General features: G+C 49.1%; 1 protein-coding gene across 1 annotated transcript in view; it reads left to right on the forward strand.

Moving 5' to 3' along the window:
- Positions 1 to 5597: 5597 nt before the first annotated feature.
- The window catches only part of GUCY1A1 (guanylate cyclase 1 soluble subunit alpha 1), a 103527-nt gene continuing 94481 nt past the window's right edge, over positions 5598 to 14643 (forward strand). The window contains exon 1 of the mRNA XM_077279394.1: positions 5598 to 6182. Coding sequence (XP_077135509.1) covers positions 5925 to 6182 — 258 coding nt within the window. The 5' untranslated portion in view covers positions 5598 to 5924. The remainder of the gene's footprint in view (positions 6183 to 14643) is intronic.

A 14643-nucleotide genomic window follows, 5' to 3' on the forward strand; every position in this document is an offset into this window, starting at 1 on the left:
GCACGCGTCGGGGCGCACAGGACGCAGCAAGTTGCATTTTTTTTGCGTCCAACTTTCGACAAAAAAGGACGCATGCGTCGCAAAACGCAGCGTTTTAGCGTGCGTTTTGTTGCGTTTTTGTTTGCGTTGTGCGTTGCGTCGCCGACGCAGCGGCGCACAACGCAAATGTGAACGTAGCCTAAGCCAGCCACGATGGCTTGTAGTTGGGGTGACTCTTGACCAGTGGAGTACTTATAAAATCCTGCTCTATCCCCCTTCAGTCAATAAACAGAGCCTTCTTCTGACGGGACCTCACCTAAGACTTAACCACTGCCGCTCCTCCTCCCGGCATCTTCTCAACAAGGGCCGAATCCAGAACATTCAATGACGGGGCTCGTCCTCCTTCTTTAGATGCACCACTCTAGCACCCACTGTGGCATTATCTCCCTCGGCCATGGAAGTCTCACCCTCCGGCAACCGGCTCCAGCACATCAACCGCAGATCATGAACCAAGAGGCCCATGTCCGGCTGTGGCACCGTCGCCTATTAGACAAGCATTGGCAGCGGAAGCAGAGGCTCCTGAACGCGATAACTTACTGCTGCGGCCCCTGAGGTGATGATTTATCATCGCCCACCACCACTGGATAACTCTGCGCCTTTTGCTCCATTTTCTCCTCAGGGTTTCACGCTCCTCACTCCTTGTGGGTAACCAAGAAAATGGCATCTGACACTTTTTGGTGATGTGCATTATGTGTGTCCAATCCGCCTCTTTCTGGGCGAAACCACTAGCGTGACCACCGCATCACTCCTCACTCTCGGCGGCTCCCCCTTCAGCCACGCCGAATCGCAATTTTCCACTCAGTAGGCCGCACCTCACAATGCGCCATACCCTCCTCCGGAACATACCTCCCATTCTGAGCCGAACTCTGGCCACTGAGCCCATCCTTCTCTGGGCCGTCACTGGGGGATGAACACTTTTTGAGAACTCAGACACGTCCATGCCCACGATCGGTGACATTTATTCTTCTCTTCACTGCCACTGTCACCATCTTAGAATCCATGCTTTGGGTCACCATCTTGGGCTGCATGTATCGGAGCACCCTTTCATCTGTGCCATGAGCCATATATTCCCCGCTTTCTTCATGAGAGGCACTCGCAACCTGCCGGCTGCATCAAATGTAAGATGCCCAAGTGAGGTAGTCATGGGCGAGCTTCTGTTCCCACTAGCTTTGGCATCCTACAGACATCCTGTTGTCCCAGTCCCGATGTGTTGCTGTGTGTGAGGTGCATCACACTTACTTTAGGGCTGCAGGCCTCTTCTGAATCCAGGAATCCCTCTTCTGGAACCAAGGCAGCAAATATTCCAGGAAACATGAGGTTCATAAAAATAACCAAACTTTTACTTGTTGAATAGCAAGATTTATTGTATTTACAGGCAAATGTAGAGGATAAGGCCCAACGGGTTTTTATCTTTCCCACAGGTACCGGATAAAACTTCAGCCTTGGTTCTCAGTATAGGTAGAATATCCCTCTCACTGGCTTCTCTATCCCTAGGGAGTCTTCTGCACCACTAGCAGTATATTTGGATGGCAATACCTTCTGCTCCACATAGTCTAAGTTCATCTTTCCTTGCAGCCTAACAGGCTGAGTTCACCCTAGGCCCCCGACGTTCATCTTGAGGTTGCCCCAGGCCATTAGATGGAATCACACAGGATATTTTCAGCAATCTACTTCCCCAAGTATTAGGCTTCTTTTACACTTGCCGTGATTTTGCGGCCTGTTTTTGTGGCCCCTATAGATTTCTATGGGGCCGCAAAAACGGGCCGCATAAATTTGTCGGAGCGCCGTACGTTGTATGGCCCTGAGGGCCATATTTATGGCCATGAAAAAATATCGAGCCTGCTCGATATTTTTAACAGATTACGGACACAGCCCCCATTGAAAATCAATGAGGCTGCAAAAACAACAGAAGCTTGTTTTTGCGGTGCACCGTCATGAACGTATTTGCGAATCGCCATTTTTTTCCCTTAGTATTCTAAAACCAGAAAAACGGCGATCTGCAAGATTTTTGCAGCCCGTTTTTGCGGCAGACCGTGAAAGTTACGGCAATTTGGCCCGCAAAAATCACAGCAAGTGTAAAAGAAGCCTTAGGACCACGCTGTCCCTAGCAGCCTCATGACTTAGGCCTGCTACTTCACACGCTGCTCTCCACCCTCTAGAGTAACTCTCAGTCCCCCCCCCCCCCCCCCGTCAAACTGGGCCGGCCAATACAGTTAACCCTGTGTGAGATAACTGCAGCCCCAGTGGGTATCATCCTTTTATAACATACATATGAAATAAATTTAACCCTTTAGAGTGTCAGGGAGCAAACCACCAGCCCACACCATTGCTACAGATACGTTACAATTCTTTAACACAGGAAACTATTAGGTCTCATAATTTTTAATAACTACTGATGTATAAGAACGGATGCCATACGGATGACAATACAGAGGAAAAATTGTGGGGTTTTTATAATGAAATTTTTTTTTTAACATGCTGGTGTGAACTTTTCCTTGCTATCATATAGTTCCAGCCCTTAGACTCCAAAGAATTGAGCTGGATTAAGCAAATATCCAAAGAGAGGATGGCACCCACATGGAGACTTGTTCTGTTTTCCCAAAATTAGTCTGCAGAGGGAGGAAGAGAGGGAGGAGATAAGGAAAGAGGGTCTCTGCTTCCCTGCTCTGGGTCTGCTGAGACTCAGCAAGAAGACAGTACATGTGGCAGAAGAAGCAGCTCTGCTTATACACAGCTCTGTCCTGCAGGAGGTAGCAGAGACAGTGCTGGGGGCAGAGACAGTGCTGGGGGCAGAGACAGTGCTGGGAGCAGAGACAGTGCTGGGGGCAGAGACAGTGCTGGGAGCAGAGAGAGTGCTGGGAGAAGAGAGAGTGCTGGGAGCAGAGACAGTGCTGGGAGAAGAGATAGTGCTGGGAGAAGAGAGAGTGCTGGGGGCAGAGAAAGTGCTGGGACTAGAGAGAGTGCTGGGAGCAGAGACAGTGCTGGGAGCAGAGAGAGTGCTGGGCGCAGAGACAGTGCTGGGAGCAGAGACAGTGCTGGGAGCAGAGACAGTGCTGGGGGCAGAAAGAGTGCTGGGGGCAGAGACAGTGCTGGGAGCAGAGACAGTGCTGGGAGCAGAGACAGTGCTGGGAGCAGAGAGAGTGCTGGGGGCAGAGACAGTGCTGGGAGCAGAGACAGTGCTGGGGGCAGAGACAGTGCTGGGAGCAGAGACAGTGATAGGAGCAGAGACAGTGCTGGGAGAACAGATAGTGCTGGGAGCAGAGACAGTGCTGGGAGAAGAGATAGTGCTGGGAGAAGAGAGAGTGCTGGGAGCAGAGACAGTGCTGGGAGCAGAGAGAGTGCTGGGGCAGAGACAGTGCTGGGAGCAGAGACATTGCTGGGGGCAGAGACAGTGCTGGGAGCAAAGACAGTGCTGGGGCAGAGACAGTGATGGGAGCAGAGGCAGTGCTGGGAGTAGAGACGGTTCTGAGAGAAGAGATAGTGCTGGGGGCAGAGACAGTGATAGGAGCAGAGACAGCGCTGGGAGTAGAGAGAGTGCTGGGAGCAGAGAGTGCTGGGAGCAGAGACAGTGCTGGGGGCAGAGATAGTGCTGGGAGAAGAGAGAGTGCTGGGAGCAGAGACAGTGCTGGGAGTAGAGAGAGTGCTGGGAGCAGAGAGAGTGCTGGGAGCAGAGGCAGTGCTGGGAGCAGAGAGAGTGCTGGGAGAAGAGAGAGTGCTGGGAGCAGAGACAGCGCTGGGAGTAGAGAGAGTGCTGGGAGCAGAGAGAGTGCTGGGAGCAGAGACAGTGCTGGGAGAAGAGAGAGTGCTGGGAGCAGAGACAGCGCTGGGAGTAGAGAGAGTGCTGGGAGCAGAGAGAGTGCTGGGAGCAGAGACAGTGCTGGGAGAAGAGAGAGTGCTGGGAGCAGAGACAGCGCTGGGAGTAGAGAGAGTGCTGGAAGCAGAGAGAGTGCTGGGAGCAGAGACAGTGCTGGGAGTAGAGAGAGTGCTGGGGGCAGAGACAGCGCTGGGAGTAGAGAGAGTGCTGGGAGCAGAGAGAGTGCTGGGAGCAGAGACAGTGCTGGGGCAGAGACAGTGCTGGGAGAAGAGAGAGTGCTGGGAGCAGAGACAGCGCTGGGAGTAGAGAGAGTGCTGGGAGCAGAGAGAGTGCTGGGAGCAGAGACAGTGCTGGGGGCAGAGACAGTGCTGGGAGAAGAGAGAGTGCTGGGAGCAGAGACAGCGCTGGGAGTAGAGAGAGTGCTGGGAGCAGAGAGAGTGCTGGGAGCAGAGACAGTGCTGGGGGCAGAGACAGTGCTGGGAGCAGAGAGAGTGCTGGGAGCAGAGACAGTGCTGGGAGCAGAGACAGTGCTGGGGGCAGAGACAGCGCTGGGAGTAGAGAGAGTGCTGGGAGTAGAGACAGTGCTGAGAGTAGAGAGAGTGCTGGGGGCAGAGACAGCGCTGGGAGTAGAGAGAGTGCTGGGAGTAGAGACAGTGCTGGGAGTAGAGACAGTGCTGGGGCAGAGACAGTGCTGGGAGTAGAGAGAGTGCTGGGGGCAGAGACAGCGCTGGGGGCAGAGACAGTGCTGAGAGCAGAGACAGTGATAGGAGCAGAGACAGTGCTGGGGGCAGAGACAGTGTTAGGAGTAGACAGCGCTGGGGGCAGAGACAGTGCTGGGGGCAGAGGCAGTGCTGGGGCAGAGGCAGTGATAGGAGCAGAGACAGTGCTGGGGGCAGAGGCAGTGCTGGGGGCAGAGACAGTGCTGGGAGCAGAGACAGTGCTGGGGCAGAGACAGTGCTGGGAGCAGAGAGAGTGCTGGGAGCAGAGACAGTGCTGGGGCAGAGACAGTGCTGGGAGAAGAGAGAGTGCTGGGAGTAGAGACAGTTCTGAGAGAAGAGCAGAGACAGTGCTGGGGCAGAGACAGTGCTGGGAGTAGAGAAGTGCTGGGGGCAGAGACAGTGTTAGGAGTAGACAGCGCTGGGGGCAGAGACAGTGCTGGGGGCAGAGACAGCGCTGGGAGTAGAGAGAGTGCTGGGAGCAGAGAGAGTGCTGGGAGCAGAGACAGTGCTGGGAGAAGAGAGAGTGCTGGGAGCAGAGACAGCGCTGGGAGTAGAGAGAGTGCTGGGAGCAGAGAGAGTGCTGGGAGCAGAGACAGTGCTGGGGGCAGAGACAGTGCTGGGAGAAGAGAGAGTGCTGGGAGCAGAGACAGCGCTGGGAGTAGAGAGAGTGCTGGGAGCAGAGAGAGTGCTGGGAGCAGAGACAGTGCTGGGGGCAGAGACAGTGCTGGGAGAAGAGAGAGTGCTGGGAGCAGAGACAGCGCTGGGAGTAGAGAGAGTGCTGGGAGCAGAGAGAGTGCTGGGAGCAGAGACAGTGCTGGGGGCAGAGACAGTGCTGGGAGAAGAGAGAGTGCTGGGAGCAGAGACAGCGCTGGGAGTAGAGAGAGTGCTGGGAGCAGAGAGAGTGCTGGGGGCAGAGACAGTGCTGGGAGCAGAGACAGTGCTGGGGCAGAGACAGTGCTGGGAGCAGAGAGAGTGCTGGGAGCAGAGACAGTGCTGGGGGCAGAGACAGTGCTGGGGGCAGAGACAGTGCTGGGGGCAGAGACAGTGCTGGGGGCAGAGACAGTGCTGGGGGCAGAGAGTGTTAGGAGTAGACAGCGCTGGGGGCAGAGACAGTGCTGGGGGCAGAGACAGTGCTGGCAGCACAGCAGGGACCTCTCTGGTCACACACAGATCAGGGCGGCAGCAGCAGCAGCCGAGGACTCTGAGCCGGGATACAGCCCATGGCGAGCGGCAGGAGGGAGGAGGGCAGCAGTGGCAGCCGGGCGACCCTGTGTCAGCTGCGCACTTGCTCCACCTCCACCGATGAATAGATAGCACCTGAACCCGGGGAGCAGCGCACAGGAGCCGGCAGCATGTTCTGCACCAAGCTGAAAGACTTGACGCTGTCCGGAGAATGCCCGTTCTCCATGCTAACCCAGAGCCGGGGATCCGAGGAGGCTGACGAGGAGGTGCCGGCCAGTGCCGCAGCTGCTGCACCGCCGCCTGTCTGCACTGACGCCGCTGTCCGGCAGAGGAGACTACCAGAGGAGCCGCCGCAGAGGAAGAGCAGCCGCACCAGGGTCTACCTGCACACGTTGGCGGAGAGCATCCGCAAGTTACTCTTCCCTGAGGTAATGGCGCCCAGTGTGGGGCTCGGATAACAGTCCGGGCAGTGCCAGATATGTCGCACGATTCCTGTCAGCTGTCTGCTCACTTCTGTGTACTTGTAATGTCGCAGATTGCCACTTACTGTCAGGTGTCAGAACAGCCGCCGAGGTGCCAGATGGCACAGATACAGAGGATTGCAGAATGTGGGGGGCATAGAGCTGCCCCCATCACTGGCACCACAGTGTGCAGTCCTGTGTGAACAGTCTCTATGCATTAGACATTTATCAGAACTAGTGCACACAGTGGAGCAGTTGCCCACAGCAACCGGGCGGCCTCCATGTAGGACATGACATGTGAATATTGGTTGGTTGCTAATGGCAACTGCTCCACTTTGCATTTGTGCCAGTTCTGATATATATTGTGTTTCCTGTATATCACATGATGACTTAACCCCGTACGCAACTTCATAATTAGGACTGTGACGACAAATGTTTTAATGACCGCCATGTGACCCAAATCACGACATTCTCTCTCCTGGACTTGGCATTTATCGTTCTCGTTAGGACGGGGCAAAGTTATTAAGTTGCAGCCTGGAACAATAATAAGATACTAATAATTAGAATCGTATAAGTGTACCGCGCGCAAGAAGTGAGCAAGATATCCAAGAATCAGAGACGAGAAACAAGTTTATATTCTATTTCTCTGCCCGAAGCCGGAGAGAAGCCTCCTCCCTTTGGAAGACTGCATGTTATCCTCCTTGTGGAAGACTGCATGTTATCCTCCTTGTGGAAGGCTGCGTGTTGTCCTCCCTATGGAAGGCTGCATGTTATCCTCCTTGTGGAAGGCTGCATGTTGTCCTCCCTATGGAAGGCTGCGTGTTATCCTCCGTGTGGAAGGCTGCATGTTATCCTCCTTGTGGAAGGCTACGTGTTATCCTCCTTGTGGAAGGCTGCGTGTTATCCTCCTTGTGGAAGGCTGCGTGTTATCCTCCTTGTGGAAGGCTGCGTGTTATCCTCCGTGTGGAAGGCTGCGTGTTATCCTCCTTATGGAAGGCTGCGTGTTATCCTCCTTGTGGAAGGCTGCGTGTTATCCTCCTTGTGGAAGGCTGCGTGTTATCCTCCTTGTGGAAGGCTGCGTGTTATCATCTTTGTGGAAGGCTGCGTGTTATCCTCCTTGTGGAAGGCTGCGTGTTATCATCTTTGTGGAAGGCTGCGTGTTGTTCTCCCTCTGGAAGGCTGCGTGTTATCATCCTTGTGGAAAGCTGCGTGTTGTTCTCCCTCTGGAAGGCTGCGCGTTATCCTCCTTGTGGAAGGCTGCATGTTATCCTCCTTGTGGAAGGCTGCGTGTTATCATCTTTGTGGAAGGCTGCGTGTTGTTCTCCCTCTGGAAGGCTGCGTGTTGTTCCTCCTTATGGAAGGCTGCGTGTTGTTCTCCCTCTGGAAGGCTGCGCGTTATCCTCCTTGTGGAAGGTTGCGTGTTGTTCTCCCTCTGGAAGGCTGCGTGTTGTTCCTCCTTATGGAAGGCTGCGTGTTGTCCTCCTTATGTAAGGCTGCGTGTTATCCTCCTTGTGGAAGGCTGCGTGTTGCCCTCCCTATGGAAGGCTGTGTGTTGTCCTCCCTCTGGAAGGCTGCGTGTTATCCTCCTTGTGGAAGGCTGCGTGTTATCCTCCTTGTGGAAGGCTGTGTGTTGTCCTCTTTGTGGAAGGCTGCGTGTTATCCTCCCTATGGAAGGCTGCGTGTTATCATCCTTGTGGAAGGCTGCGTGTTATCCTCCCTATGGAAGGCTGCGTGTTATCCTCCCTATGGAAGGCTGTGTGTTGTGACTCCATACTTGGACCCTTTCCCCCATTGCTGACAGCCTGCGATGTGGACACTCGGCGTTACGTCTCCTGATTGTAGTAAAGTGACAGCTGACAGCCACACGGTGTAGATGTGACATGGAGACTGCTCTGTTTGGTGGCATTTTATTTCCATTTCATGTTTATATGTGAAGAACATAATAAGAAATGTATCAGTGATGTGACCGTAACAGTTCAGGATTACAGACAGAAATGCCAGGACTCACGCAACAAATGACGCACGACTGTTCACATACTTGGTTTTTGATGTCACTTTGCAGTCCTGCAGCGTCGTAATTAGCATTTATATGGGGTGACAACAGCTTGTGCGTGTCTGTGGCACAGAAACAAAGCTTCTCACTCCATGGCAGATCCGATATATGTAGGGGGTATCATTGGTGTCTCACGCCAGAATGCAGGTGGTTTACCGTCCATGTACACTTCTTACTTGGCATTCTTGTTTAAGTCCCTCATTGTTATATCTTGATTGTTTGTGTGTGTATATATATATATATATATATATATATATATATATATATATATATATATATAAATAATGTATATGTCGTGTTTTCTGTTACTTTTTCTTTTATTTGCTGTTCTATACATTGTTGTGCAGTCCTCACCTATCTTCCGAGGTTGTAATCCTAGAGAGAAGGGAAGGAGTCATCCAGGTCAGGCAGATTGGCAGCTTCAAATTAGAAATCTTGACGGGGTCAATGATAAATGGTGACTAGTTAGGAGATGACATGGTGCTTTATGCCACAAATTGACATTATATCATATCCGTAAGGAAGCCTACCCCTTCATTTTGCATAATAAAATAACAAATAATCCTCAGCAATTCAACTAATTTAAAATCATATTCACCAATATGTTGTTTTATTGTAGTGGATATGGATAAAACGATGTGGCTGCCGTGGGCGATGTACTTTTTCCTGAAAGTCCTGTGTGCCTGTTTAGGAAGCGATATCACCCGATTCTAGATTGCTACATTCTTGGCTTGTTCTTCAGGACTCTGAATAACCAGCACTGTAATGCTCCCTAACATTTCCAGTAGTAGTTATCACAAAGAAACTGATGAATTATTTTTTTTAACTACTTACACCCTGTGAACTTGTCCAGTTGTCATCCATTTGTAATGGACCCTGTATAAAAAAACTGGATCCGATGCAAATGTAGCAAATACGGATTCAAAATAGAAACTATTGGGTCAAATTCATTTTCAATGTTAACAAAAATAAAAAAGGACATCCAGTTGCTATTAATTTTTTTTTGGCAAGACAGAAAAGTTGTGCAGACATTGTTTTTGGATGCAGCCTAGAGCAGATAGCGGGAAGGTGCTGGAGAGACATTTTATAACACGTTCATTCTCATTCAAATTAATTGATCATAAACTTGACCGTTTTATTACTGGACATGTGAGAAACAATCGGAGCAAAATGTTCTTGTCTTCTCATCAGTGTTAGTGTAAAGTGGATGTGTTTAAATACTTAACAACGTCTTCTCCAGCTTCCAGCGACTTTCCAATAATTTTCTGACCTCAATTCAGACTAGCCGGCTCACAGAACGTTTTTTGTGTGGCCCGGAAGCCTCTGTCTCAGAGTAAGTGCAGGAGAGCCTTCATGAAGTCGTGTAGGCTTATATTGAGAAACTAATGCTGCACACGGGAAACGCTGTGTGAGACGACGGCTAAGGCCTCTTTCACACTAGCATCGTGCACTGCACGTCGCTATGCGTAGTTTTGTAGAAAAAACGCATCCTGCAAAATTGCTTGCAGGATGCGTTTTTTCTCCATAGAGTTACATTAGCGACGCAGTGCGACGGTTGCGTCGTGTTGCGTCAGACCGTCGCCACAAAAAAGTTACATGTAACTTTTTTTGTGCGTCGTGACCGTCTTTTCTGACCGCGCAAGCGCGGCCGGAACTCCGCCTCCTCCTCACCGCACATCACAATGGGGCAGCGGATGCGTTGTAAAACTGCATCCGCTGCCACCGTTGTGCGGCGCTTTCACAGTTTGCGTCGGTGCGCCGCAACGATGCAGGAAAGGGTTGGAAAGTTTGTAGGAACTTGAAGAAGACAGCGATCAACAATTACTTAAACAGATACACACTCTGGCACACATGTAATTATAGGGGATGAGAGAATCAAATATTTATTTAACAAAACAATACTCAAAGACAGAGAAAATGCTCTTTATTGTATCATAGTCTCTAGTAAAAGTCCGCTTTCAGGACCCACCTGATGTCACAGTATCAGTGAATTCCAGACGTCCCCGTACCATTATTAGAGCATGGGGATATTAGACATGGGGATACACAATATAAAATGTGGTGAGTAGCCCTAAGGCTCCTGTCACTTTCCTACAAATACCCTGCTACAGACCTTGTTTCCTTCCTTGGTGGGTTTCTCATCTGTTTGACAGCTGAAGGAAGACCTCTAGATAACCTGCAATCTCTGGTGAGCCTTCCCATTCCTTAACTCCGTTGTCTTGCTTTCTGTTAACTCAGAATACTGTGGCCCTGATTCATTAAAAGGAATCTGTCATTAGGTTTTTGCTACCTCATCCGAGGGCAGAATAATGTATTGAAAGAAACCCTTATTTAAAGATGTATCACTCAGTTTACTGGGTGCAGTAGTTGTGACACAGACTTTTTAGATTATAGTGTGTAGCAGAGCTCAGAAAGCTAACCACACCCACATCAGACTCTGTATATGCATTGTGTATGGACAGTGAGCTGCTTATCAGAGGAGGGGGCGTGGTCAGACCTGTGCTCGCGTGAGCTGTAGTACAACACAGTGATTATCTTCTGATGATAAGACATTCATTGTATTGAAATAACAACACAAAGTCTAATAAGTGACATATCCTGAAATCTGTGCCTCAGCCCTTACCACATGATGCCCTCGGATTACATAGCAAAAATCTGCTGACAGATTCCCTTTGAGACTGGCAACTCATACTCCATCCTTAATAAGGGGCGTGCAGGAATAAGATGTGCCAAATTCATTAAAGGGTTCCTGTCAGCAGGATTGTGCACAGTAACCTACACACACAGTCAGGTCGGTGCCGTTATACTGATTAAAATGATTCCTTGGGTGATGAAATCCGTCTTGTGGTTGTTGTGTAATCTTTATTTTTAGTTTGTAGTTAATGCCCGCACAGTAGCAGCTCTCTGCTATCTCCGAGCTGCACAGGTGTGGGCGGCACCATCTTAGAAGAGGAATTTTTGGCACACAAAGCATGCGATTTTGCTGCACAACAGGTGACATGGCCGACACCTGCCTGCAGAAGGTTTTTTTATTTTTAAGTATATACAGATATTCATTATGCAAACTAGGGGGCAGGTCAGTGAGGGATCAGTGACCTTTCAGCAGTCTGCATTATGAATATCTAATCAGAACCACATACCCCAACCCCGCCTTAGGGCACGAGCATCTCATTACCACAAAATTGAAAATAAAGATTAAAGAACAATCACAAGATGGATTTCATCAACCAAAGTATCATTTTATTCAGTATAACGGCGCCAGCCTGACACTGTCTGTAGGTTATTGTGCACAATCCTGCTGACAGGTTCCCTTTAAGAGGTGTATGTCATTAAATTATAGATAGGAGGGGGTAGGCTTTGGAGATGACTGCACTTCTGCAGGAGGTAAAAAGATTCCACACTCCAAGGTAGATGCAGGAAATTACGCTTTTCTGATGTGAACCAAGCCCTTTTTCAAATACAAATTGCTACTTATCAGTGGTGCACGTCTCTGTGAACCTTGCCAGAAATGCTACTTTAGTTAGGGACTGGTTACAGCCCCCCAAGGAAGCCCACGCGAAACGCGCGTTGGGGCTGACAGCATTCGGTCCCAGGGGGATATAGTATGTGAGAAATGAATGTGGCACGATTTTTTGCAGTTCTTGCTCCCTTAAAGTGATACACACCTCATTATTTGAGTGGCTCTTTATAAACTTTTTTTCAAATAGTTTGTATTTATGTGGTTTATGAGCTAGTATTTTTTCTGTGGGGGAGTATGTTCCACATAAGCACTGGCACTTTATAAAATTTGCTGCTATTTTTCGTTTTCCCCTGTACTTACGGTACTTTTGAGACCTTATGCTTCACACCTGTGTTTATCAACTATCCAATTTGTCTTTTTATATGATTTGTGAAACGTTATCTTTTTGAATTATATATTTTGTATAAACTTTTTGATTATATTTTATATGGGATGATTCTTTGCTCTTTTGTTGCTTCTGTGTGTTGTATAGTTAAGGACTGGAATAATGTTTTTGGCGTAAGAAATACTACCACTTTCCATGAATTTGTCAGACAGATATTGCCTTGTCCTTCGCTGATGAAGACGCCAAAAGTTTCAACATATTGCAACTAATCAATGTGTTTTACAGAAATTTTTGGGCATAAACACTTTGATGTATCAGCTCCTAAATTATTATTATTATTCTTGCTTATAACAGCACTGCCATAATCTGCAGTGTTTTACAGACATTATCATCACTGTCCCCATTAGGGTTCTCAATCTAAATTCCCTAGTATTATGTCTTTGGAGTGGGGCTTTCTTTTTTGTCTTGTAGTACTTGTAACCATATTTTGCATTAACCCATTTCCAACATCGGACATAATAGTACGCCGATGTCGGACTCCCTCCCTCTGATGTGGTCTCCTGCGGTGAGCCCACATATTTCCTGGGACATTTCAGCTGTTTTGAACAGCTGACATGTGCCCGGAATAGCTGTGGGTGGAATCGCGATACACCCGCGGCTGTTAACCAGTTAAATGCCGCTGTCAAACGCTGACAGCAGCATTTAACAAGCGCTTTCAGCAATTGCGCCAGAAATCCGCCCACCGGTGACCTCCGTCACATGATCACGGGACATCGGTGGGTTGGCTTGACAACCAGAGGTCTCCTGGAGACCTCTATGGTTGTCGCTGCCGGCTTGGCTTGTTGTGAGCGCCGCGCAGTGGTTGGCGCTCTGTTGTGAATTCCGTTCTCGGGCTCCCTCCTGTGGTCATGAATGGTGCTTTGTTGAGTTCTGTTCGTGGGCTCCCTCTGGTGGCTTTGAGTGATACTGCTGGTCTTTAGCTGGGCTCCAGCTGCCTCGTTTTCTGCTGTGCTGCTGCCTATTTAACTCCACCTAGATCTTTACTTGTTGCCAGCTGTCGTTGTATTCAGTATTGGTTCAGATCTCTCTGGGACTTCTCGTGTGACCTGTCTCCTCTTGGAGAAGCTAAGTTCATGCTAGTTCATTTTTGCTCACTGCTTTTGGAAAATGTTTCTCAGTATATGTTAAGTTCAGTCCAGCTTGCTTATATGCTATTTTCTTGCTAGCTGGAAGCTCTGGGGAGCAGAGTTGCTCCCTCACATCGTGAGTCGGTGTGAGGGTCTTTTGTATTCTCTGCGTGGATATTTTTGTAGTATTTAATACTGACCGCACAGTTCCCTTGCTATCTTCTTACTATTTAGTACTAGTGGGCCTCCTATGCTAAAACCTGTTTTCATTCCTATGTTTGTATTTTCCTCTGAACTCACCGTCATTATTTGTGGGGGCTGACTTTACTTTTGGGGGAAATTTCTCTGAGGCAAGTGAGGCTTTTGTTTCTCTCTAGGGGTAGCTAGTTCTCAGGCTGTGAAGAGGCGTCTAGGGAGAGTTAGGTACGCTCCACGGCTGCCTATAGTGTGTGTGATAGGATCAGGGTTGCGGTCAGTAAAGTTTCCACGTCCCCAGAGCTTGTCCTATATTTCTGGTTTACCTATCAGGTCATCTCAAGTGTTCCTAACCACCAGGTCCATAACAGCACTCATAGCAAGTGAGTAATTTAGCTACATATAGGCGAACTGATCTCATCTCATCTATGTAGCTGAGCTGATTGGGTTATGGCAGCTTCTAATCTCCCATGGAGACTATTAAAGAATGCCAAAAGTAAAAAAAAGTTTAAAAAAAAAAAAAAAATATATATATATATATATATATATATATATATATATATATATACACTCACCGGCCACTTTATTAGGTACACCATGCTAGTAATGGGTTGGACCCCCTTTTGCCTTCAGAACTGCCTCAATTCTTCATGGCATAGATTCAACAAGGTGCTGGAAGCATTCCTCAGAGATTTTGGTCCATATTGACATGATGGCATCACACAGTTGCCGCAGATTTGTCGGCTGCACATCCCAAAGATGCTCCATACAAGGCAGGATGGATCCATGCTTTCATGTTGTTTACGCCAAATTCTGACCCTACCATCCGAATGTCGCAGCAGAAATCGAGACTCATCAGACCAAGCAACGTTTTTCCAATCTTCTACTGTCCAATTTCGATGAGCTTGTACAAATTGTAGCCTCAGTTTCCTGTTCTTAGCTGAAAGGAGTGGTACCCGGTGTGGTCTTCTGCTGCTGTAGCCCATCTGCCTCAAAGTTCGACGCACTGTGCGTTCAGAGATGCTCTTAGGCCTACCTTGGTTGTAACGGGTGGCGATTTGAGTCACTGTTGCCTTTCTATCAGCTCGAACCAGTCTGCCCATTCTCCTCTGACCTCTGGCATCAACAAGGCATTTCCGCCCACAGAACTGCCGCTCACTGGATTTTTTTTCTTTTTCGGACCATTCTCTGTAAACCCTAGAGATGGT

The sequence above is a fragment of the Ranitomeya variabilis genome, chromosome 1 (assembly GCF_051348905.1).
Source record: "Ranitomeya variabilis isolate aRanVar5 chromosome 1, aRanVar5.hap1, whole genome shotgun sequence".
Classification (NCBI taxonomy): Eukaryota; Metazoa; Chordata; class Amphibia; order Anura; family Dendrobatidae; genus Ranitomeya; species Ranitomeya variabilis.